A 27,051-nucleotide genomic window follows, 5' to 3' on the forward strand; every position below is an offset into this window, starting at 1 on the left:
CACGGACAGGCAGGGAGGGAGCGGAGTTTCTCCCGATGAACATCTTGTCCGACTTCCCAAAGCGAACCAAAAAACATCCCGGCTGACTAGCTGCGCCTCCTCCTCCTGTGCCGCTGCGCTCACAGAAGACGTGCCCCCGGCGGGACTTGACTGTGGCCTCGCCGCCGCCGCCGCCGAGTCGCCGGACTTTTTATTCGTGTTGGGACTGCTGCTATACTACTACTTTTTTTTAACGGCGGATTTTTAACGCTCCCGAGCGGGAGAAGATGTCGGCGTGTGACGCCGGAGAAAGTGTGCCTTGTTCGTCGGAGGCCAGCGGCGGCTTAGCTCCGCGGAGCTAACGTGATAACGTCACAGGTGTCTTGTAAGGCGGCGAATAACCAAACGTATTCCAATTTTTTTTTGGGGGGGGTGGTCGATATCGGGGTTCTTCGCCCCCAATGCCACCACTTCATCCAAGTCGACGTGCCTGTAATAGTTTTCAGTCGGCGAGGGTGTCGCATAGCCATCTTGTTGTTAGCTGTTAGCATCCGAGTTAGCCGCCGTACAGTGTTTACACCGAACGGTGGGCTAGCCCCCTCGTTAGCCACCGAAGCTAACGAGTGGACCCCTGAGCTACATGTGCTTAATTCCGAATGTAGCTTGCTTTTCGCCGCCTAAAAAAACCCTCTCCCAGCTTGGTTCGTATATAAGTATACAGTATAAGCCAGCTGGTCGAGTTGGACAGACGGACTCTTTGAGCCGTGCCCGCCGCCCTGGACTGACCGACCCACCCACCCACAAAAGGGGGCTAACTATCCGACGGCGCCGATGCTGACAGTTCGGGACGGAGCACGGCAACGCCAAGAGCCGCCGCCACCGTCGCAGCAGCAGCAGCAACCGCGATGCAGCCCCAGCAGATCTACGACTTTTCCAGTGACGACAACAGTCACAAGTGGAGAGGCCTCTTCGTGCAAGCCCTACGCAAGGTAAAGAGCAACAACTCCGAAAAACGAACGCTACCCACCCCGCAACATCTCTTCTCGCATTCAATCCACCAAACTTTTGCCACCAAAGCAAACACTTGCACTCACTTTTGCACCCCCGCTGTGCTTAATGTCAGCAATTTATGCAATCAACTTCTTTATTTCACCCACGTTCAAAAAGATGTGAATTTCAAGGTATCGGCCACTCGTGAAGGCAACTGGTACTTAGGGCAAAACAATCTGACATCGGGTAAGTCCTCCTTGCCAGTAGTTGGCGCTACACTGCGTTGGTTTGACACATCGGCGAATCATGTGCAACAGAAAAAAAGCAGGGTGTTTGTTCGTAATTATCTGTCGTGTTAATCGAAATTGTATGTATAAAAAGTATTACTCGTACAGGTATCGGTCTCGAAAAAGTGGTGACGATCATCGTTAATCCTTGATCACGTAGATGTGTCAGTATGCCACCGAGTGTCACAAAAAGTATACGGCGGAGCCTCGCATGTTTGCGGTTAGGGATTCACAGATTCACCTAAAAGCTCACCTATTTGCTGTGTTTGTGCAGCAAAATATTGCTTTGGCGCCACCTTGTGGCATCCTGCTGTCAAGGAACTATGTTCAAGTGAATTGAGGAGCTTGATGTAGACAAAAGTAGTGCTTTGCCACCATCTCGTGACATCTCGGTTCCAAGGAACTATGTTGATGAGAACGGTCCTGATCACATTGTTCTGCACCAGAGTCCCAGTCACTTGATTTTGAGTTATTGACCGATACTGAGCCCAGTCCAATTTTTATGATGCAAAAGAAATGAGATTAGATAAATCATTTCAAAACTTTTGTGCAAAACGTACACACTGGTTGGATAAATATGCACATCCTCAAAGTAAAGAAGACGGGAGCTTGTTGTCACATGTACTAAACTGCTAGTACTCACCAGAAATTTCTGCAGTTCCTTCAATGTTGTGTCCGCCTCTTGACGGCCTCCTTGTTTTCATCTCGTCTTTCCATCAATTTCGGTGGGATGTCCAGAGGATGACTCTTCACTGTGTTAATGCCATTGAAATTGTTTTGTAGCCTTCTTCTAACCGCTGATACCTTTTGAACAATGAAATCCCTCTGACGCTGTGGAAGCGCTCTGCACCTTGTGCTGTAACGTGCAACTACAGAAATGTGAGGAAAGCCTACTAGAACAGCTGAACTGTATTTGGGGCGACTCGGAGGCACCTGAAATGGTGGCAGGTGTGCACTGACTCCCATTTAACATGATTTTGGTGATGATTGGTAAATTCTGAACACAGACACATACCGAGTTAGGAAGGTGTGCACACTTGTGCAACCGCATTATCTCAGTTGTTTATTTTTACTTCCCCTCTCAAAAAAAAATCCCCCCCCCCCCCCCCCCCCCCCCCCACCCCCCCCCCCTCCATTGATTCGACAGATTGCAGGTCACATTAATGGTGGCAAATGTTTTTAAATTATGTTTTGGTAACACAAAAACCTGACCTTGGAACAGTTTTTAGACTTTTTATATCCACTGTATATGTCGCATTGTCCATTGAGAAAGCCCAACATGGTTCCCACGGGCGTACTGTAAATGAAACTTCCTGAAGGGGAAGTCATTTTAATTTGAATGTCCTTGCTCAGCGAATTACAACTTCCTTTTTGGCCAATATTATCATCATCGTCATCATCATCACCACCAGCAGCAGCATTGTTGTCATTATCAGCTTTTCTCCTGGATGCCTTTCCTCTTTTGTCTTGATCTCCTCATCACAGTCAGCACCAAGTTGTCATTGTCCACCTGTGTCTTTCGGTGACGCCTCTGTTTGGGATGAGCTATTTACTAGGCTAGTGACCTCCCCAAATAAATAAATGTCATTACAGTAACAACTATTACGGCGCAAAAGTAAAGGTATATGTATATTGTCACTGTCCCAAGAAAATCCTGTCTGTCCACTTGAGGAGAATTCGACTTCATTAAATTTTTAATTTGTCGATTTTAATGTAGGTTTTACATTTATTAGTATTGTATTTTAAATTTCAATAATTCAAATGTATATTTACTGTAATACTCAATTTTGCTAATGTTTAAATATCGTTTTTATTTAAAAATTGGAGTTTAAGTTTGATTTTTAAATTAGCATTTTGTTTGACATTTTTTAAAATGTAATTTTCTTTTTTACGTTTAAATATTGATTTTTACATGTACAGCAATGACAGCCACTATGGCACACGGTGGTCTCAGGCCATCGTAATCTGTTCTTTTTATTGGAAGGCGGCGTCTATTTGGGGTGCGGCATTTATTTCTTCAGACGCACCTGGCGGTCAAACGGGGAATGGCGTCTATTAGTGCAGAGGCCGCTATCTCTTTGAGGAAATACAGTAGACTGGTTACAATCGAGAAGCTGTAATGCTTTATAATGGTTTGCCCTACTGAGTGTCATTCTAGAGGAGGGGGGGGGGGATACTAATTGTGTTGCTTGCTTTCTTGGAATGGATCTATTAATTTTTTTTTTTTTAATGACAAGCCACACAGCAACCAGTCTATAACATCGAAACCAACATTGGTATTGATACCAGTTTAGTTTCAGTTTCTCCCCTGTATGAATTGCTGCAGTTTATCGGTTTGGGCCATACTGTTCCTGAATTTCCTTTATACCGGATCTATACGGAATCTTGAGGTATCGTACAGCGCGGGGGATTGGGCTCCTTTTTAAGCAGGTGCCCGGCCAGCGAGCGTGCGGTGTCGCACCACGGCAACATCCAAAGCTGCCGCGTCGGCCGTCTGAGACAAACGAAGTGAGAGTGAGAGCAGGCAATGTGGCTGTCGCTTTGTCTCAACTTGTTACGCAAGCGCCACAGGCAAAGTCTGTCACACAGAGAGAGACGCAAGAGATGTTTGTTATGCTTTTGACCTTTTTGAGACTCCTTCTGTTTTTTTTTTTTTTCTTAAACAAAGACTTTAGCTTAGTTAGTCCACATCCACACAAACAGCTATTTATTACGCATTATTTTTAGCTCACAGGGAGCCATTGTTACCTAAAATCAATGTAACCTTTTTACACAACACTTGCGCAGCATAAGCTAGTGGTGTGTAATACTACGAGATTTGGTTTCAAGCTGAGGCCAGTTAAATACAGGGCCGGTATCGCCGATACCGATACTTTTTGAGAATTAAGGTGGGTGTATCATCAAACAATAAATCTGGATTGAATGAATTTTTATTAACTTTTTTTGTTGTATTTTTTTATTTTTCAATCTGCTCTGACATAAATACAGGGCCAGTATTTTGGAAACAGATATTTAATAATATGTCATCAAATTGCTGAATCTCAATGAATTTTCATCACCAAGAGTTTTTTCTCTCCCTCTCTCTCCCCCCGTATTGGTATCCATCTGATGCCAAGTGAATACAGGCCACAGTGATACCTTTTGACAATTTAGGTGTCCCCAAATTCAATCTGAACTGAATTAACTTTAATGGCCTATGTATTTTGGAGTTTTCTTTTAACTATTGATCTGTTACCAAGCACAGGGCCAGTATCGCTGATATGATACATTTTGATAATGAAATTGGCTGCATCACCACATTACAAAATCAAAAGGCATTTTCTTGACTTTGGAGTGTTTTTGTTCTTTGGTTATTGATCAGGGTATCATTGTAAAAATGGCGGCAGTGTTACCGATTTTGATACCTTTTAATAATTAAAATAATTGCTAACTGAATGAATTTTCATGATTTCATTCATTTTGAGTTTTCTATATTTTCTACCGATCCAATATCAAGTAAATACAGGGCCAGTGTCACTGATGCCAATACCTTTTAATAAATAAGGTGAATACATCATCAAATTGCTAAGTCTGAGCTGAATACATTTTTCATGATCTATTTTTAAGTGTTTTGTCAGTTTTCCTTCGATTATCGATCCGATACCAAATAAATCCATGGCCAGTATTGCTGAGACCGATATAGGTAGTTTTGGATGATTAAGGTGAATCCAACATCAAAATGCCAATTCATTCCACTCGCTATTATGGATATTTAGATCAATCCGCCCACCATTGGCATAGACTAGTGAAGAAACAATTAAATTTATCGTAAAAATGGCGGGCAGAGGTACGACTTTCTTCAGGCTTCCCATGGGCTAAAATGGCGTTTAGTTCTTGTAGTACCACGTGCTGCCTTGACATGCCTCCTAATAGCTATTTTTATCCACTATATTTGAATGGATTTAAAAATATATATAAGCGTACAAATATGAATTTAATTTTTAAAATTTAATTTAACTTTTTAAAACTAATTTAAAATGAATAATTTAATGACTGCAAATTTGTGTCTAGCTTGTCACCAAAGATAGCGGCCTGCAGCCGTGTCATTCAAACACACCGCGAGCCGCTGATGACGGCTTTTTCTGTCTTGATGATGGCGTGCGTGCTTGCGTGTCGTCCCGGCTATTCTGGACGGCGTCGGCTCGCGGTGGGCGCCATGTAAGAGGGTTCCTTTAGCCTCTGACACGCCGCCATTAATGACAACTGTGCATTCCCGATGTCTGCCCTTTCGCTGGGATCAGGAGTCGCGTGTGTGCTTTCTCACCCCTTGGTCGTGTTGAGTTCAACGTTTAAAGCGCCGACTAGTCTGATTTACAAGCCTGCAGTGCTGTAATTAACCCCTTGACAACCATTTTCTAAAGCGTTACTGGGCAAATTATTAGAGAGGTACAGAGTTACAGAGAGATCCTCATGTCTCACCGACGGTCTTTTATCGACTACTGCGTAATGCTTGTATTTTGATACTGTCGATATCATTTGCAAAGTATTGTGATAGTGTTGTTGTGTGATTTCCAGGGCCAAAAAGTTACTGGCATACAGGTTTCCAAGGTGAAAAAGTAACATTTTGAAGGGCATAAAAATGGAACGATTGGACTCTCCAGAATATTCGTACGACCGTCGGACAAATTGCTAAAGTGGTGCATCGGCCCCAGCAGTGATGTCGCACCGTTGACGCAGAGTCGCGACTGGGTTTCCCAATCTCTCTGCCCGAAAGAAGCACGTTTCTCGATGTTAGCGTTGGTTTTGAGCATTAGCATTCTGAGCCCACAGGTGGTGGAAATTTCATTGTCTTCTTGATTGTGTTTCGACAGACTACTGACACCTACAGATAGGACTTAAGTGACAGTGTTCTCACACAATTGTCACAGAGTCATGATCGTTTTTTACCAATTGCTACACTTAGCGTTGGTTGTTAGCATTAGCGTCCACAGAAGGAAGACATTTTCCCGTCTTGATTTGTTTGTACCAGCCTATTGACACCCATAGGACTTAAGTGACAGTTATCTTCCACCAGCGACACAGTTCCAACTGGATTTGCTGATCTCAGCGAAACGCAATTGAATGAAGCACACTTCTTTTATATTAGCTTTAGTTGTTGCTTGTTAGCATTAGCATCCACTTGATTTGATTTGTCAGAACACTGACACAGTCCCGAGTCACACTAACCCAGGAACATTATTGCTACTCCAACCTTGATTGAACTTGTGCTGTGTCCCAAGACTTTTGTCCATATAGCATATGACATCACCGATGCTTCCAGGCTATGTAAGCGTCACCAGTGTTGTTGTTTTTGCGTTTCTGATGATGCGCGTCTTTGTCTTTGTGTGCCATGATGTCGAATGTGTGCGTGTGTGCCTTTTGTCTGCGAGTTGATCCCTGCCCTGTGCTTTCCCCAGACAGGCTGCTCGTAATGGCCGATGATGTCATGGCATGAATCACAAACAGTGACACATGCTCGGCTTTAATAACAAGCCCCCCCCCCACCCCCCCACCCCCTCCCTCGCACACGCACACATTACACACTAGCTGCAACCTGAGCTCAATGTGGCCCCGTATACGCAGCCTAGAGAATAATCAATTGAATTAGAAATATTAAGCCTGTATCAACACTGCGCAGTCGCTATTGTACATCCGAGTAGTTAACGAGCACGAAACTCAAGCCGGACCAATCTGGATTTTTTATTTTTATTTTTTTTTTATTTTTTTTATGCCGATTCAGATGTTTTGCAGAAACAAAAATTCATATAACCAAATAATCCCCAGATTCATTTGCATTATTTTTGTCCCTTAATTCTTACAACAACAAAGATATGAATTAAAGGCAGAACATTTGACTTGTTTTAGAATACTTAGTCCTTTAGTATTTATTGAGTTTTACAACAGAATAATTTTGAAGTTCAAAACCATACAAACAAAAACCATTAACTGATGATTTATTTATTATTTTAAATATATGACATACAGAGACAGAGAGTTAAACTGAAATGGGAGCCAATTTTAACACTAATAATGCATATACATATACAGTATGAACGTACAGACATTATGGTCTTCATGGTGATGTGAGAGGATGGAGACTGATGTAATTCACGCACAGAACTGTTCTGTAGCCATGCATGTCATTTATTTCCTGCCCATCCTTACTGAACAGCATTTACTGTTTCATGAGAAAGTAAGAATATATCTGCGTGTAATCTGCAAAACTCCAGCCGATTATGATTATTTTGAAAAGAGCTAATATCGGCCAATAAAACTGGCTCACCGATTAATCGGTCTTGTCTTTTTGGGTTTTTCGGAAAACGATACGAGGCTTGTGGAGCAGCCTTCCGCCACCCAACTAACCATTTTGCCCAAAAATAATCCAAAATCCACTTAACAAGTCCCCAAAGTGTCCGAGGCTAATGCAAAGCAGTGCTGGGAACAGAAACAACAGGACATCCGTAAACCGTGTGATGTGGATTTAACCAATGCGGAGCAGTGTGGCGAGTTCAAAGACGGTCCAGTCTCGGGCTGCACGATTATGGCCAAAATGATCATCACTATTTTTTTTTTATCAATATTGTAATCGTGAATATTAATCACGATTCTTCCTCATGTTAGGGAAAACATCTGTATTTCTCTTGCATCACTTTTCAACAAATATGTAAACGCGTTAGTATTTTTCATTTCATTATTAATTTTTGTGTTTTAGTATTTATTTTCGTATGGTAGCTTTGTGTACCCTGCCTCTCACCCAAAGATTGCAGGGATAGGCTCCAGCAGGCCTGCGACCGTAGTGAGGATAAGCGGAACGGTAGATAAATGAATGAACTTTGTTGTTACTTATTTGTTGTATTTTTATTTATTTATTTGTTATTATTTTTGTATCCTTGTTTTTGTGTTTCTCAGTTTCGTGTTTTTTTTTTTTTTTTAGTATTTTTATCTTGTTTTGTTTTTTTTCCCCCCATTATTTTGGTGACGAATTCGATCTAGATTAGAGATGACTAGCAGTAGAAAAAGTGCAGTATTAAAGACAAAGCTCCTGCGTGCTCCTCCTCAAGTTTCACTGTCCTTTTCTGCATATTGATTTAAACGAGTTTCATGTGCATTTTGCCACTATCCGGTGGGTGTGTGGAGGGTTGTTTGGGGCAAGCAGGGGCGGCGGTTGTTGATGACACGTGTTGCACGTGGGCCTCCGAAGCGGGCCAGCAATTCGGTGAATGAAGCGCAAGGGGGAAACCCCCGTGGTTCTCCGTGACTCACCACGTTCAGCGTCCTGTGGAATTTGGTCAAGTGCAGCCCCGTGGGCTTGATCTCATAGCCTACTTCTGCTTTTAAATATATAGCCGTCTATATATATATATATATATCATCTTGTGTGTGTTTCTGAGTAATGGTGTCTTATTTTGAGCCAGTCTTGTGAGGATGCAGCCACACAAATACTAGTGACGTAGCAGTGGATTCTGATTTTCCACTTTGTTGGCTTAAAGTTCACGCGTTGTTTTGTTGTTGTTTTTTTATTATTTTGGATCATTTGGCATTCCTTTTTTTGGTTATCTGTCAATCTCACCCACGCCGACTCGATCGTCAGAGGGAACTTCCTGCACGCCGAAGCATCCCCAGTCATGTCGGAGCACAAGAATGCTCAGTGCTGATGACATTTTTTTTTATGTCTTAACACTCGCACTTTGCTACTCCACCTAGTCGTTTCGTGTCCACCTTTCTCGTCCTCGAGGATCTCAACTGACTGCATTCCTGCCAGAAGGCTCGGCCCCATCGACGTCTCTTTTCGGACCTGAGGCCCCGCCCTCCCTTTATGGCTCAGTGTTGACGTTGAAAATAAGCTAATTGCGCCATTTTTTTTAAACCTACTCATATATACTTGTAAAATTGCGATACATACAGGGGTACCTTGATTTAGGAGTTGAATCCGTTCCGTGACCAAGCTCGTAATTCACTTCACTCAAACCAATGTGGGGCACCGACGACAACGCTAGCATATTAGCTGGGGCTGATTTCCCTGTTTTCCTATGTGTTCAGGTGCAGAAGCAGGTCCACCCCAACCTCCTGGCCAAGGAGGACGCCCTGCAGCACATCGAGGAGCTGATCCTCCAGCTGCTCAATATGCTATGTGTGGCGCAGCCCCGCTCCGTGCACGACGTGGAGGTAAAACGCTCGCCGCCGCACGCAGTTGGCTTTAATTGTAACGCATCAAGGTAATGTTCCCTCTCCCTGGGTGTCACCAGGAGCGAGTCCAGAAGACCTTCCCCCACCCGATAGACAAGTGGGCCATCGCCGACGCGCAGTCGGCCATCGAGAAGCGGAAGCGAAGGAATCCCTTACTTCTCCCCGTGGACAAGATACACCCGCTGCTAAAGGTTAGGAAAACCCCGCTTCGTTCATTCATGCAACACTCTTAAACGGCCCGCCGACTGACTCGCCATTCCCTCTTTCCCTGCAGGAGGTCTTGGGCTACAGAGTGGACTACCACGTGTCGCTGTACATCGTGGCCGTCCTCGAGTACATATCGGCGGACATTTTGAAGCTGGCGGGCAACTACGTGGGCAACATTCGGCACTACGAGATCAGCCAGCAGGACATCAAAGTTTCCATGTGTGCCGACAAGGTGAACCTCTTGAATCAGTTTTTAACATTCTAACTTGAACCTGACCATTAATTGATTTTATCGATTAATTCAAGTTTACTTGTCATGCATGACGACTTTTTTAAAAGGGGGTGGGGGGGCTTTCGAAGTTGAATGTGTGTGTGTGCTGCTTACACCACGACAACAAGGTAGGAAACAGATGAATATGAACATGCAGCACTTTATTTTTAATGTTTAAATCTTCAAATGATCACTTCGGCAACTTTCCTAGGAAATCACAATATCCCATGACTGGACAACTATTTTTAGAACAGGCCTGCGGGCTACTCGCGTACAGCCCAGTCAGTGTTGCCAACTTAGCGATTAAGTCGCTATATTTAGCGACGTTTTTCGAGACCTCTAGCAAATGTCGTTGTTTTTTTTTTTTTTTTTTTTTTTTTTTTTTTTCTCTCTCTCTCTCTCTCTCTCCCCCATAAGCGAAAGGACAAAATGAAGACTTGAAAATGCTTTGGCATTGCAGGTGCTGATGGACATGTTTGACCAGGAGGACGACATCGGCCTGATGTCGCAGAGCACGGACGAGCCCTCCGCGTCGGGGGAACTCACGTACGACGACCTTGTTCGGCTGGAGATCGCCGAGGAGCGCCAGTACCTGCGCGAGCTGGACCTCATCATCAAAGTGTTCCGTCACCACTTCCTGTCGAACTCCAAAATCTTCACGCCGCGGGTAAGTGAGGCACACGGGCCGCCGGCACTACGCCCACAACATGGAGCCCTTTAAATACGGCTTACTAACAGTCAATTTTTAAAGCTTAGCGTAATTACGAACGCATTTGTGCGAAATCCCACGTAAGCGTATTGAAGGATTACACCCTGCTCAGCAAATAAAACCCAAACAAGACTTCTCCAGCCATCTTTTACTGTATTGTGAAGGCGTGAATGGAAAGTTGGGCCCTCCGATGTGGCTTTCGCATAGTTGCTCTTATTTGGGTAATTTGTGGCATGGCTCGGGTGGGGAGGTCCTCGCGGAATGTGCAGCATGTTATTATGTTGAGACGGGAACGGCATCTGCGAGAAAGGCAGTGCCAAAATAACGGCAATTACGTCTGTCCGCCCATCAGTGAAAAAATAATGCCGCTGCCTCTTCTGCTCGACTTCATGTTGTTTTTTTTGGATATTCACCTCTTGCTTTTGCAGATTACTAATAAAAATGACATTTTACCAGAAGAAGCAAGACTGATTGATGATGCATTTTAAGAAGAAAAAGTACAAATGTAATGAGATTAATGTCATTTTCTGAGAAAAGTCGGCCGAACTAATTGAATAATAAACTTGGTCAACAAAGTAATCTCAAAAATCAAGATACCGCTCTATATGGGATTGGTTACACATGCAAGACTGTCAGACATACCGGCCACAAAGTTCAGTTTACCAGTGTAACCTCGCTATATCGCGGTTCACCTATTCCGGATTTTTTTTTTTCATTTTCATATCTTGAATAATGAAGAAGAATCACTTTTTATTTTCATGACCATGCATGCATGCACAAGAAATGTGTTCTCTTGCATTTAACCCATCGGAGTGAACACATACACATGTTATTGGAACACACTGGAGCAGAAGGCAGCTGAAGCGCCCGGGGAGCATTTCGGGGTATCAGTGTCTTGCTCAAGGACACCACAGCCGTGAGTTCGGGGGATGTTGGCGGATGGTCCAGTCGGGGTCTTGAACCTAGGTCCCCCACGGTGGCAGGCGATGATCTTAAACATTAAACGTTTTTGAGAGTATGTTGTTATAGTTTTGTGGTAAAATTAATGCTCCCTAGCCTAAAATATTAAAACTAAAAAAAACGAGAGAAATTTCATTGAAACAAAAATATTGCAAGGAATAAAATTTACAGAGTGTACAATACTACTGTGTGTTATTGTATGTTTAAGAGTTTAAAATGTGTTTAAGAGTATAGAAAGTGTTTATAAGATTATGGTAGAGGTTAATGGAAAGTGGGGAGGTTCAAACAGCATTAAAAAGGGATAAATAATCAGCTATGTGGTCGCTACTTCCTGGATTTCACCTATTGCGGGGGTGTTCCAGAACCTAAGCCCGCAATAAGCGAGGTAAAAATTATAATATAATTACTAATAATAGTAATTAATAACTAAATAATTGAATACATAGATAAACAATAATTAATAATGGATGACTATTTAATAAGTGTCTATGTTGTCACTGTTCTCTTTCAATTCTATAAAAGTAAAAAGCAATTTTGATTGACACTATGAGAGTTTTTGATTCCCTGACGTTTTGCCGCTCAGGATGTGGAGGTGATCTTCAGCAACATCCTGGACATCCACGAGCTGACGGTGAAGCTGCTCGGCCTCATCGAGGACGCCGTGGAGATGACGGCGGACGGCAGCCCTCACCCGCTGGTGGGCAGTTGCTTCGAGGACCTCGCCGAGGTGCGTCCGTCTTTCACACCGCCGTGGAATAAATACGTCCGTGTGTACGTCAGTATGCATGTTGTAACACAGTAGTCCGCACTGCTTGTGCAGGAACAAGCGTTTGACCCCTACGAGACGCTCTCCCAGGACATCTTGAGCAAAGACTTCCACGAGCACTTCAACAACCTGATGGCCCGACCCACCGCGGGCCTCTACTTCCAGGTACGACCAGCACACGTCTCGCCGTGTTGTACTGTTTCCATAGAAGATAATGAACAAGGAAATAATCCATAAAACCTTTATTAACTTTACAGCGCTAAAGCGGATATATTACATAAATTTTACTTTTAAAGGGACAGAGCCTTGCTGCGAAAATCGCTGAATAATTGACGCCCGCCCAAAAAGCTTTGTAATTTCCCATAGATGCCGCAAGATGACGGCAAAGCACTTTTTTTTTTTTTTTTTATGAGAAAAATCTCTGGCTGAGTTTTTCAGTGTAAAATGGGGGATAGCTTCTCCCCCCCCCCCCAAACAAAAATCATCCGAATTGCAAATAGATATGCAGGGGTTCACTGTACAGAAGTAGTTGGGTCTCCTTCCCACCCATCAAGTGTGAAATTATACAGTAGAACTTTGGTCAGCTGCCTATTTCTGAAAATGTGGAAAATTTACATAATGCCGCCCGCACACTGAGTTTCTCCGCCCGTGACCTGGCTGCTAATCTGGCCACAATCCGCCATTTTCAACTGAACGCCGCCAGACTACAGTAATCCTCGGCTATTCCTGGGGGGATGAGAGCAGTTGATCGCCCCCCAAAAAATTGTATAATTGCCTATATTAATAATTCAAACTGTAAATACACCACAAACTTTGATCCCAAAACACTTTAATATCATTTCTAACTCATGTTACAGCATTATCTGAAAGATAAATGTCTTACAGGAAGTGCAAGGACGCTGGTGTGTATGTCCCTGCTTCGCCTCAAAAAACAAAACAAACAAAAAAGCAATACCGAGACCTCCGTCGTTTGTTAGATTAAGCTTTGAAGACTCACTGTAATTTCCAGTACTAACTTAACACAACGTAACATAACTTCCTAAAAACCCAGGATAAACTTTGCTTATTTTCAATGCGAGACTGACTTCCTTTCAATCTGGTTTTACAGCTCACTGTGCGTGTTTTTCGAAAATAACCCGTTTAGGAAGCACTCCCCTCCTAAAAAAAAAAAAAATCATTTAAAAAAACTCCCTGAAAAAGACAATAAAAATGTTTTTTGCACGGAGGTAAAAGTTAGGTCACTCAGTCTATTTGTTCCTGTGGTGCTTTGAAGCCGGGCCGGTCCGGGCCGCCTGGTGGAATTCCTCCCCGCGAGCATGTCACGACGTATTGGGCGTCCTGTGTACAGTTTATTCACCGCCGCCGCATTGTTTTATTTGGACATTCCTTGCAAAAATAGCACTGAGTCGTGCTCGGAGGCTGCAGCCGGACGGATCCCGCGAGGCTTGACGGCAAAGTGACAGTCATCCACCTCTGATTCACAGGCGACCATTTTATACGGTCACAACATGGAGACTCCTGTAATTCTCATTATGGGAGTGTCCAATGTGTTTTATCCTCACATTCTTGAACGTGAACAGCAGTTTTGTCAAGTAACACACGTGTAAAACAGGGCTAAAGAGAGCACAAAATGTGCACAGCACAACTTATACTATTTCATTTCTTTTTTTTTTTCATTCCGAAAATAGTCATATTTTCGTAACTGACCAGCATTTATGACATCCAAGTAAAACAGGACTGATACAATTTAAATAAATCAAATCAAATCAAATCAACTTCACACAAAACCACCATTGACGAAGGTTGTAAATGTAGCCACTATTTTTAATAATTATGAAAAAGCCTTACTTAACCTCTCAAATGAAAGCTAAGCGTCTACACTTTAATCACATCTTGATGGCTTAAAGTTCAAATTGATTGTGGTGGTCTACTGAGGCAAAAATCATCAAAACTCTGTCATTGCCCAAATCCTCTGCATCCTCTAATTCTACACGTTTTTCGAAACAAACCTCAAAATGCTGCATGTTTGATGAAAACATCTTCTGTGTTTTTGGTTAGCGCTCCAACGCTTAACTTGGCGTTTAGCGTAGCTTCGCCTAAAAGGTGCATGTCTCTCTGTTGCGTGCACGTATTATCCACAAGGAAAAAAATAAATGGAGTAAGTAAATGGATGAAAATAAGGCGTTTCCACTCTGCTTGGAAGACCTCCGACCAGAGAATTTTGGAATTTTTGTCCCTTTGTGAGTGTAGTTCTTCCACTCCACACGTGTCCAACCTTACATGGACCTCACCTGCTCAAATTTTCTAAGCGTACAGTTGTCCAACATGTCTAAGATATTGCGGACAACAACGGGCTGTGGTCCAACCTAGAAGACTACAATGGGACTCATGGTCCATTTTAGGGACATCGGAGCTGCTATACAGATTGCCATGGAGCCTTCGCTTCGAGCGTATTGATTGCCGAGCGTCAGGGGAAGACGAGATTTAAATGAATGCCGCCGTGGTCACTTCTTCTCCGGTTACTGCTCCTCCCTCCCCCACTCTCAGGCTTTGTGTCAGGCTTTTGAAAAATGTTAAATATACTGCACATCTTCTCAGTTTTGGTTGGGAATGACTCAGTATCAAGCGCGCCCGCACATAAATGAAACGTACGCAAGCGGGACAAGTGCAAACACGTCAACCATCTCCAGTTCAAGCTTCTTTGGAAGTTTTAAATATCAGGATGAGAGTAGACATGTTTGTGTTTGTTGGAGGGGAAAAAAAATATATAATTGTGTGTGTTGCCCCTAGTCCAGGGGTGGGCAATGTGTAGCCTGAGGGCCTCACACAGTCCGCTGCGTTCTTTAATCCAGCCCACCGTTAATTTCATAATTACTCAGGCAATTATGCTGTAAGGCTAACTATTATCAACAGTCCCATAACATTATACAGTATCAGACATTTGTTTTCCTAAAATTAGTTAAAGTCCCTATAAAGGGAAATGTCTTCTTCATTTTACACACCACAGTAAAGAGTGTTGTTAACCACACTTCCAAATTTGAATGATTAAAAAAATATGATTAAAAGTGTCTAAAATGAAGCTTCAAAATGGTGAAAAAAATCAAGCCTTTCTCTCAGCTCTCAAACGCTGTGGACGTGTCCGTTGAATGCGTTGAAATCACCCCTCACGCTTCAGGCAACCGTCAATCAAATGCCACGTTTACAGCCTGGGAAATTGGATGCTACTTCGTGAAGCATCTTTCTTATGCCTACATGTTAAATATGTGTTTATTGTGTTGTGTTTTTGTATTTTTGTGTCATTGCAGTCCGTAGCAGAAGGCTTCAAAGAGGCCGTCCAGTACGTCCTTCCACAGCTCATGATGGTGCCTGTGTACCACTGCATGCACTACTTTGAGCTCCTGCAGGTATACTTTGGAATACGCGACATTGGCACGTAGAGCAAGATGTGTGATGTTCTGTTTTCACCTCCGCCCGCCGTGCAGCAACTTCAGGAGCGCAGTGAAGATCAGGATGACAGGGAGTGTCTGAAACAGGCCATCACGGCGCTGCTCAACCTCCAGTGCAGCGTGGAGCGCATCTATGCCAAACAGCAGCCTCGACGAAAACCTGGGTACGTGCCTAAAAAAAAAAAAAAAAAAAAAGTTAAAAACATGATCATTTGGAGACGGATGGTGCGTGTGCCAATGAAGAAGCCTTGCAGTTTTGGTGAGAATCAGACCTTTGCCCCCCATCTGCAATGAAATAGGACAATCTGGTCTGCCTGTTGCGTTCTTTCCGCTTTCACAACATGGTGAACTCGGTTGTCTTCAACTTCACCAATCTTGGGCAAAATGGGCCAAAGAAAAACCTGCCAAAACAGGAATTTGACTCATAAAAGTACTGTACAATGGTGCCTTCACTTTTCATGTGTCCGTGACTTTACTCATAACTCAAAAGGCCTCTCAATCGTCTTTCCCTATTGAAATGAATGGAAATGCCATTCATCTGTTCCAGCCACCCAAAAATTACCAACGTAAATTTTGTAACGTGTTTTTTTTTTTTTTTTTTTTTTTTTTTTTTTTTTTTTTAACTCATTCACTGCCAACCATTCCCAGAGAAGGAAACCCTGTATTGCCAGCTATTTTAAAGCGAATTTCAGAATCAGAATTGTCTTTATTTGCAAAGTATGTCAAAAACACACAAGGAATTCGTCCCCGGTAGTTGGAGCCGCTCTAGTATGACAATAGACTGCCATTTTGACAATAAATACTTTTGAGACATAAAAACACACGATGGAGTCACTTAGCCTCGAGCAATATAATGGCAAGAGGGAAGAAGCTGTTGGAATGTCTGCTGGTTTCACTGATCTTTCAAGCCCCATAAAAGATTATGTACTGTGACTATGTAAACACCGGAACCACCAAAAGAACAAACTCTGTTCCTTCATATAGGGGGGAAAAAAAGTTTGTTTCTAGCTTATTTCCGTTTTTTTAGTCATCAGCAGCCAAATATAGGCTAGTTTCACTGACGAAAGACTGAGAAAACAGCCTTTTTGTCAAAAGAGTTGCATCAAGCAGAAGAGTGACTTTGACACCAATATTTCTTGTTTAAAAAAAAAAATACAAATAAAAACCTTGAACCCCAAAAATTCTTGAACAAGCAGAGACATTTTCTACAGAAAACAGGGGTTGCCCCCCCTGCGAATAGGTGACATCACAGGTGCCGAACCGCAAATATTTGGGGGTCTGTTGTAGTGTACCTCAGCTCGAAGGTTTTGAAAGGTCTTTGAATCGCTGCTTTCAACACAACAGGGTAGGAAAAGTTAGTATTACATTTTACACCCCGGCCCCATCATTGCAGAATTCTCTTGACGTAAATGTAAAAATGCCGACTTTTACAGGCGGTGTAAAAGGGGCTTTTGCGTGTCATTCTATTACACTTTTCCAAGATGGAAATTGATGATTTGGAACGCGTTTGTCTCGCTTTCTAAGTTCTGACCTGTGTCCTTTCCGGTCCCCGCAGTGAGCCCATGTACCGCCTGTACAGTCGGCAGATTCGTAGCAAACAGCTAGCCATCAAGCGCATGAATGAGATTCAGAAGAGCATCGACGGCTGGGAGGGCAAGGACATCGGCCAGTGCTGCAGCGAGTACATCCTGGAGGGCCCGCTGCTGCGTGCCGGCGCCAAGCACGAGCGCCACAACTTCCTGTTCGACGGCCTCATGATTAGCTGCAAGGCCAACCAGAGCTCGCGGCTGCCGGGATCGGGGAGCGGCGCCGAGTACCGCCTGAAGGAGAAGTTTGTGCTGCGCAAGGTGCGCATCGTGGACCGCGAGGACTCGCTGGAGCTGCGGCACGCCTTCGAGCTGATTGGCAAGGACGAGAACTGTGCCGTATTCTGCGCGCGGACGGCCGAGGACAAGGCGGCGTGGATGGCGGCGCTGGTGACCTTGCAGTACCGCTCCACGCTGGACCGCATGCTGGACACGGTGCTGCAGCACGAGGAGCAGGCGCACCCCCTCCGGCTGCCCTCGCCAGAGGTGTACCGCTTCGCTGTGCAGGACTCTGAGGAGAACATCGTCTTTGAGGACAAAGTGCAGAGCAAAACGGGCATCCCCATCATCAAGGCGGGCACCGTGGTCAAACTCATAGAGAGGCTCACCTACCACATGTATGCTGGTAAGACACGCCAGCACACCTTCAAATTGACATACTTTGGTGATTGTATATATAGTACAACAAAATCAAGCAAAAGCAGACCTACGCCAAGGCCAGAAAATTGGAAACATGTTTGTGTGACATGTTTGATTGGAAAAATATGCTCGGTGATGCAGTTCCACTGATGGTGCTCTTTGTGAGTGATTAATGATTGTGAGCGATGGTGCTCTTTGTGAGTGATTAACAGTGGCCAAACAAGTGACGTACAAGAGGCCATGTCCACTTTCTCCTGTAGAGTCACTCACATCCACCAAGGCCAAACAATCCTAAATGTGTCCTTCTGACCGATTTAAAAATGATGATGATGTGTCATGTGAAAGTGTTCCATTCCAGTCCTGCAGGTGGCATTCGTGCTTATTATAAAGTATCTGACAATGTTCAACAAGCCATCTTCTTTCATGGATTCACTCAGGAGAGCGCAGATTGCGTTTGGGGGGGGTAAAAAAAAATTTTTTTTTAAATCAGCAGGTAATACTTTTTAAACAATTCTTTGTTTCTTTTAGATCCAAACTTTGTGCGCACGTTTTTGACCACATACCGATCATTCTGCAAGCCTCAGGAGCTTCTGACACTTCTGATTGACAGGTACTCTCGTCTCTTCAGCGTATCGCAAAGTCTCGTTGTTCCCGCTGTTACATTAAAACTAACTCCATCCTCGTGTCTGTTTAGGATCGAAATCCCAGAGCCGGAGCCCACAGAGGAGGACCGGCAGGCCCTGTGGAACGGCGACCAGCCGATGGCGGCCGAGCTCCAGAGGTTCCGGAAGGAATACGTGCAGCCGGTCCAGCTCAGGTTAGATAGCCAAACGGGGATCAGGGGAAAAAATGTTTAAAGAAAGAAGTTGCACTAGAGATTTGCCACATCAAAAACAATTGAAGGACTCCCAGTGGGATACATGCATTTCTAATTATTATGGCAGTTTTTAGTATACTAAATAGTAGGTGAGGAAATTGGGCCATACATTTAACATTTGATTAAAAATGACCAGATTCACTATTTAATGAAATGCACCAAAGCCTTTGGTATTAAAGTCAATGAAGTCTGAAGAAGCTTCTATGGAAATGTTTTTCTTCTTCTTGTGTTGTTTTACTGCCTTACTCCAAAATCCCTTTACTGTCTAAATTTGCGTCCTTATAAGGAGCGACAGAGTCAAGAATGGAGCTGCTAAAGACAATAAGAGCCTCGGAGGCTTTAGCCCCTACGGCGCCAAAATCCAATCAGATACACCGACAATTGATAGTGTGGATCTTTAGGGGTAATTGGGGAGTTGTGCTCTGTCTTTGCTTCGCAGGGTTCTCAACGTTTTCCGCCAGTGGGTGGAGCATCATTTCTACGACTTTGAAAACGACCCCGAGCTGAGGAGTCGCTTAGAGGAATACATCATGAGCAAAATCCAGCTGCGAGGTCAGGTTCCCTGCTTTAAAGCAGCCATAATAAAGCAGTTTGCAAGAGTCTGACTACTTTCAGGGGTTCGCTGTAATTTTGCACTAGGCCCTCCAGAGCCCTAAATATTTGTATACAAACTATTAAAAAGTCACTTGTCCAAAATATGTCCCTTTAAATTAACCCCCATTACCATTCCACCGGAATGTCCCAGCATTCGCATTTGCTTTTTCCACAGGAAAGTCCATGCGAAAGTGGGTGGAGTCCATCAACAAAATCATCCGGCGCAAGCTGCAGACGCAGTCCAACGGCGTTAGCCACAACATCACCTTCGAGAGCCCGCCCCCACCCATCGAGTGGCACATCTGCCGCGCCGGCCAGGTGGACTCCTTCGACCTCATGACCCTGCACCCCATCGAGATCGCCCGGCAGCTGACCCTGCTGGAGTCCGAGCTCTACAGGTGAGTCGGCGGCCGTCGAGCCGGGCGGGAAAACGGTCGTTAACGGCGGTCCGGTGTCCACAGAGCCGTGCGTCCGTCTGAGCTGGTGGGCAGTGTGTGGACCAAAGAGGACAAAGAGAAGAACTCGCCCAACTTGCTCCGAATGATCCGACACACCACCAACCTCACGCTGTGGTTTGAGAAGTGAGCGTCACTCACACCGACATTTCCTCTTTGGAGTAGCTCACAAAATAAGCGTGTAAATGTGCGCGTCAGGTGCATTGTGGAGACCATGAACCTAGAGGAGCGCGTGGCGGTGTGGGCGCGCGTCATCGAGATTCTGCAGGTCTTTCAGGAGCTCAACAACTTCAACGGCGTGCTGGAGGTGGTCAGCGCCATCAACTCTGTCCCCGTGTACCGCCTGGACCACACCTACGAGGTGACTACGGCGACTAGCGGACAACTGCCGTATTTCCTCAAAAGACACCAACTGCATTTCCTGAAGTCGTAGTATCCCCTACTAACGAGATGCCTACTATATTTCGCTACTGTATTTCCTCAAATAGTAGCCCCTATTCTAATCGACGTCTACTGTCTACGAAGAATGACTTTTCTGGCTGTGCTCATTCTCCCGTCCACTCAAATTATCATTTATGCACCCTCAAGTCAGTTACGCACTCAGGGTGGAGCAACTCGAAAATGTGGCCGTTCCCTGTCAAATGTGGAACTGCACGCATCCAACGTGCATTCTGCCGTGGATTTGAGCAGATTTCCTCTTCTGCTTTCCGGAGGCTGTAGTAAGTGCAGCGCCCCATGAAGGTGAAACATCATATTACATGTTTTGATCCCGTTAACTGCTTGCCGACAGGCAGGCGACGGCTGATTTATGCTGATGGGATGGGTTACACGTGGCTCATTACGCTCAACTAAGCCCAACGGCCGTAATGTGTCCCTGTCACATTACACCGACGGCCGAATGTCGACAAATTGGCAAAAACAAATTGCTCCATTGGATGACTTTTTTTCCACCTGTGAGGGGCATTTCTGCCTCTGAACATGCTGCTGGCAGCAGTTTAGGGCTCCCACTAAAGTCGCAAAAGTGAGTTAGATTTTTAATCATTTTTCATTTGCTTGCATGTCAGTCGTCAATTATGTTTAAGTGACTGTGACTCGCCCGTGGTCTGTGATGCAAGATGGCTTGAGCACTGCTGATTTATCCCTTTTTAACTGATGGACCTCCAAACATACATACATTCAATCATTAGCACAGTATTCTAATTAAATTACCTTAATTGGATTTATTTCATACAAAGTAAAAAAGTAAAAAAAAAAAAAAAACTTGCTTTTCTTCAAAGGGTAGTGTGTTGCGCACGTCCCATGACGACACATCCACTACGTATTTTCGTATTTGTCGTCTGGATACTTTTCAAACGGATTAGAATGACAGTTTTCTCAGGAAAACTTCATGCTTTGTGATTTACTGGCAGGCTCAGATTTCAATGAGTCACACCCCTTAAGTGGCTGCGGGGACGTTTACCGGTTACGCACGGTGGATGTGTCAAAAGTCTGGACGGGAGAATGCGTTTTGCTGAAAGATGCGCAAGCCAGATGTGTTTAAAAAAAAAAAAGAATAATAATAATAATTAAAATAAGGAACGGGAGAATATATACTGAAGTCCCTGACATAGTAGGTGTGTGTGTACGTTCTGGGAATCTCCGCTTTCACTCCCTATTCACCAGGCATCATTGTATTAGTCAAAGTGGTGTTAGAAATGAAGGCCTCCGCCCTAATAGACACCTCCCAGAATCAACAAGTAAATATTTTGAACTAGGGTAAATGTACTTTACTATTGTTTGTTTTTCATTGTGGTGAGTTTGAAAAGGTGGCCTCCTTTGACTCTGTGTGTGTGTGTGTGTGTGTGTGTGTGTGTGTGTGTGTGTGTGTGTGTGTGTGTGTGTGCGCGCACGCGTGCACGTACGTGTGTTTGCAGGCCATACCTGAGAGGAAGAAGAAGATCCTGGAGGAGGCTGTGGAACTGAGTCAAGACCATTTCAAGAAATACTTAGCCAAACTCAAGTCCATCAACCCGCCCTGTGTGCCTTTCTTCGGTTCGTCCGCCGCTAGCCTTAGCATTCGCAACTTTGTCCACTTTGAGCTCAAATGTGGCCCTCCTCTCCACAGGTATCTACCTGACCAACATCCTTAAGACGGAGGAGGGCAACCCGGACTTCCTGAAACGCCACGGCAAGGAGCTGATCAACTTCAGCAAGCGGAGAAAAGTGGCGGAAATCACCGGCGAGATCCAGCAGTACCAGAACCAGCCTTACTGCCTTAAAGTGGAGCATGACATCCGGGTGGGTGCGCAAGGCACAGAGAAAACAAAACGTTTTCCCTAATCCTACTCTTACCACCTCCGTGCAAAACATGTTGCAGTGAGCATGCTAACGTTAGCGTCATCACTTCCGGTCAAGGCTTACCCTATCGTGACGATCGTTGTAGCCAATCATGAAACAGGAAGCGAGTCACTACCGGAAAAGACACAATAAGACCCAATGCCGAATAGGTTTCAATGACTTGAAAGAATGCAGAACGGTATACTTTTCATATTGTCTGCTGCTGCTACTACTACGCAGAACATCATGGTACTCCAGAAGGCCAAAATAAAATTCCAAACAAATAATAATTGGGTCTTGACACATTTTTTTTTAATCCTCAGAAGTTCTTTGAGAACTTGAACCCCATGGGGAACAGGAGCGAGAAGGAGTTTTCGGACTACTTGTTCAACACGTCCATGGAGATCGAACCCAGGAACTGCAGACAAGCGCCTCGATTTGTAAGTCACCGCCCGCCACCTTGTGCTACTTTGTTGACACGTTTGGCTTTTTAACCTCACCTACTGTTTGGAACAAATTTGACGCCTGTTGACATTTGACAGCAATAAAAAGAAATACCCTAAATGTCTTTTTCCTAAAGTGACCCAAAATACACCAAACTGAAAATATTTAAAAATATTCTTTTGTACAGGTTCTGCAAAATTTGTGAACTCCGAAGTTGTTCTGGGTCACATTCGACCATTGTCTACAAAAATAGATTTTAGATGTACCAGTTTGTGTTAAATAAAGGAAAATTGTGTTAACGGGGCGGCACAGTGGCCGACTGGTTAGAGCGTCAGCCTCACAGTTCTGAGGACCCGGGTTCAATCCCCGTCCCCGCCTGTGCGGAGTTTGCATGTTCTCCCCGTGCCTGCGTGGGTTTTCTCCGGGCACTCCGGTTTCCTCCCACATCCCAAAAACACATGCATGAATTGGAGACTCTAAATTGCCCGTAGGCGTGACTGTGAGTGCGAATGGTTGTCTGTTTATGTGTGCCCTGCGTTTGGCTGGCAACCAGTTCAGGGTGTACCCCGCCTCCTGCCCGATGACAGCTGGGATAGGCTCCAGCGCGACCCGCGACCCTCGAGAGGATAAGCGGCTCAGAAAATGGATGGATGTGTTAACGGTAAGATCTGGTCTCCCGCTCCCAGCCCAGAAAGACCACCTACACGCTGAAATCGCCGGGGATCCGGCCCGTGCGAACGTCTACCTCTGGCACCCTGAAGGGCCACCCGGTGCCCCTGGAGAGGGAGCCCGCCCACAAAATCACTTTCCGGAGCATCGCCGAGACGGACGCGGAGACGCCGGCGTCCGTCTCGGTGCCCACGTCCCCCAACACGCCCACGCCGCCGCAGTCGGCCTCCTCGGACCTCAGCTCGGTCTTCATGGAGCATGACCTCAGCAGCTCCTACGGCGGTGCGTTCACGGGCTGCGTGGAATTTGGGGGATTGCTTTTTGTGAATCCGTCCAAAGTAAATGTGAGCTCTTCCTTTTGGATCTTGCAGGTTCCAACTCCATCTTTGCTCCGGTTCTCCTGCCGCCTTCAAGTGAGTTTTTACCACAGAGTTGTCATCATCTGAGCGCTTTTCATATCGTCGACTGTGCAAAGAAAATCCTGCTACTTTTCATATTGGCTTCTCATGTTCCTACTACTGCTACCACTGTTGTGTTTTGGATCCTTGTCCTGTTGCAACAGCCATCCGGAAATTCCGACGACTCGTCTGCGTCGACTTCTAAGCGGAATGTCATTGACCGCTACTTTGTGGAACTTCATAGTGCTTTTATATCATGTACGGATACTGCTGTATGTGGAACGGCATACTACTATTCCTATCGTCTACAATGTGTAACTTCATACCGCGCGAAACATCTACCTTTGCATCTGCTCCTCGTACTGCTCCTGCCGCTGCAGAACTTGATACTACATTTCTTATCGTCGGCTACCACTTTGCAAAACGTCAAACTAATCTTATTGACGACTGCAACGTGGAGAGTACTTGATACGTGTTATCCTACTTTTCATCTACGGTCTACTCTGCAGAGCTTTGTACCACTTTTTAGTGCGTGTGGTAACGCCTTGGCGTGTTTTGTGCGTTTCCTGTCAGAGTTCCAGTCAGTGTCGTGCGGCAGCCTCCACCAGCTGGGGGAGGAGCTCCTCATACCGCCGCCACTTCCGCCTCGAAGGAAGGACACCATGTCGGAGAGCAAAGTAAGACTCGAGACTTCACGCCGTCATGCCTGAAACTGTTCGACTTCCGAGGGTCGCCCCCGCTCAAGTCATTTGGTGTTCCAGAGTGAAATTCAATAGAGCTCCTCTGATTGAATTTGAAAGACTTTATTATGAATATTTCATTCAAACAAATCATTGCTTAAAATGTAATTTTGAAAGTCTTTATTATTAAACATGGAAATGTCATTTTAAAGTCGAGAAATCTTTGACTAAAATGTATTTTGATTAAATATAATTAATGTTGTTTTATGTCGTTTTAAGTCTTTTAGTCTAGATTATTCAAATGTTATTTTAGAAATATTGGAATTTTACGGTTTCGGTACTTTGAAATTTTTAAATCTTTGTTAAAGCTTTAAAATCTTTATTAAAATTGTCTTATTTTCTTAAAATTTGTAATTCAAATATTATGATCTTTTTAAATAATGAATTCATCTTTAGGCGGCACGGTGGCCGACTGGTTAGAGCGTCAGCCTCACGGTTCCGAGGACCCGGGTTCAATCCCCGGTCACGCCTGTGTGGAGTTTGCATGTTCTCCCCGTGCCTGCGTGGGTTTTCTCCGGGCACTCCGGTTTCCTCCCACATCCCAAAAACGTGCATTCATTGGAGACTCTAAATTGCCCGTAGGTGTGACTGTGAGTGCGAAGGGTTGTTTGTTTCTATGTGCCCTGCGATTGGCTGGCAACCAGTTCAGGGTGTACCCCGCCTCCTGCCCGATGACCGCTGGGATAGGCTCCAGCACGCCCGCGACCCTAGTGAGGAGAAGCGGCTCCGAAAATGGATGGATGGAATTCATCTTTATTAATATTTTGATAAAGTAATTTAAAAAATGTTGTTCCTAGTCTTGTTTTTTGCGTGTGTCTGCAGAGTTCTCGGTCGGACAGCCCCCCCGCCATCCCTCCGCGGCTGCCCCCGCCGCTCCCCAGGACGCAGCCGCGGACGCCGGGCTACAACGGCCCCCTGGACGGCCCCCTCCCCAGCCCTCCTCCGCCTCCTCCCCGAGACCCCCTCCCCGACACGCCGCCGCCCGTGCCCCAGCGCCCCCCGGAGATCTTCATCAACTACCCTGTCAACCTGCAGCCCTCGCCGGTGGGCCGCTACCACTGGGACTTCGGCAGCTCGCCCAGTTCGCCCAACACGCCGCCGAGCACGCCGTCCCCGCGCGTCCCCCGCCGGGGCTGCCCGCTCAGCGCCAGCCAGAACAGCCTATGTCCGCTGCCGGCCCCCGTTATCACCGCCCCGCCCGTGCCCCCCCGCCACAACTCTGGCCCACAGTTGCCCAAGCTGCCACCAAAGACGTACAAGCGGGAGCTGCTGCACGGCCTCTCATTGGTGGAAAACAGCGCCTCGGGGGACCCGTAGCTGCGCCTTCGCCGCAAACCCTCTGCGCCGACGAGAAGCCGGCCGATAAGGAGCGCTTGTTTTGGGTGCGGCACGCCCGCCCGCCCGCCTCACGGTTCTGAGGCTCGAACCTCACTCAGCTCAGGCCTTCCTGTTTGGGGTTTGCATGTTGTTGCCGAGTTTGCGTGGGTTTGCTCCTGCGGGAACTCTTGCTTCCTCCCACTTTGTAAAAACACGCACATTAGGTTCATTGAAGACTAAATTGTCCACAGGTGCGAACGTGAGTGTGAATGTTTGTCTAAATGCCCTGCGATTGAATAGCGACCAGTCCAGGGTGTACCCCGCCTCTGGCCCCAAGTCGGCTGGGATAGGCTCCAGCTTGCGTGACCATAAGGAGGACAAGCACTATACAAAATGGATGGCTGGATAATTGTTTGTCTACCGTAGTTGTGCCCTGGGATTGTCTGGCGACCAGTCCGGGGTGTACCCTGCCTCTCGCCCAAAAGACTCACCCCTCATAAGGATTCCGTTTGGGAAAGTTCTCACTGTTGTAGCTTCAACTGTTACGCTTCCTTCTCACCGAACAGCTGCCAAAGTCTTATTATCAAATATTTTATGCAGGGGGAAAAGGGATACTTTTTTGATTTTTTTTGTTTTGGTTTTTGTTTTGTTTTGTTTTTTTGGTTTTTTTTCTCATTTGTTAGTTTTTTACATGACTTTGAAGAGGCGACAGTGATTCATTCCGCTGCCCCCTCAACTCTACACTGTGACTGTTTCCAAGCCACACAAGAAGTTGCCTTTCCCCCCCCCCGGCTCGGATTTTTTGCACATCGAGCTCCGGCGAAGTCCGATTCCCGTCAAGCCACGATGTCAAAACGGCGACGGGAGAAGGCCGGAATGCCACGTCTTAAACTCAACGACGCCCCCTACCTAAGCGCCAAATACTTACAAACTTTCTCCCCACCGAGACTGAAAATCCAACCAATCGCGCCGCTCAGATGTGCCTTTTTGTTTTGTTTTCTACTTTATGGTGTCTCTAATAATATGCTAAAATGAGAGAGAAAAAAAACCAACTGAAAAACAAGTTGCCTATGTAACGTTTAGAACAACAGCTCTACGACTATGAACTTGTACATGTTTGTGGATAGTGTGTATAGATATAACATGTATACACTGACTAAATAATTTGTATAAAGTGACGTTTCTGGTTGTACTCT

General features: G+C 45.3%; 1 protein-coding gene across 1 annotated transcript; it reads left to right on the forward strand.

Annotated features, from left to right (window-relative positions):
• On the forward strand, positions 1-27,029 carry sos2 (son of sevenless homolog 2 (Drosophila)). The gene is made up of 23 exons (XM_061696199.1): positions 1-968; positions 9,315-9,440; positions 9,521-9,652; positions 9,736-9,900; positions 10,400-10,606; positions 12,192-12,335; positions 12,429-12,539; positions 15,680-15,778; positions 15,857-15,984; positions 17,376-18,031; positions 18,574-18,655; positions 18,740-18,862; positions 19,362-19,474; positions 19,692-19,914; positions 19,978-20,097; positions 20,170-20,332; positions 21,885-22,002; positions 22,076-22,248; positions 22,611-22,727; positions 23,418-23,682; positions 23,772-23,813; positions 24,372-24,475; positions 25,361-27,029. The coding sequence occupies exons 1-23, from the start codon at positions 885-887 to the stop codon at positions 25,853-25,855; spliced, it is 3,990 nt and encodes a 1,329-aa protein (XP_061552183.1). The 5' UTR covers positions 1-884; the 3' UTR covers positions 25,856-27,029.
• The last annotated feature ends 22 nt before the right edge of the window (positions 27,030-27,051 follow it).

This window comes from Phycodurus eques, chromosome 14, assembly GCF_024500275.1.
Source record: "Phycodurus eques isolate BA_2022a chromosome 14, UOR_Pequ_1.1, whole genome shotgun sequence".
Taxonomy (NCBI): Eukaryota; Metazoa; Chordata; class Actinopteri; order Syngnathiformes; family Syngnathidae; genus Phycodurus; species Phycodurus eques.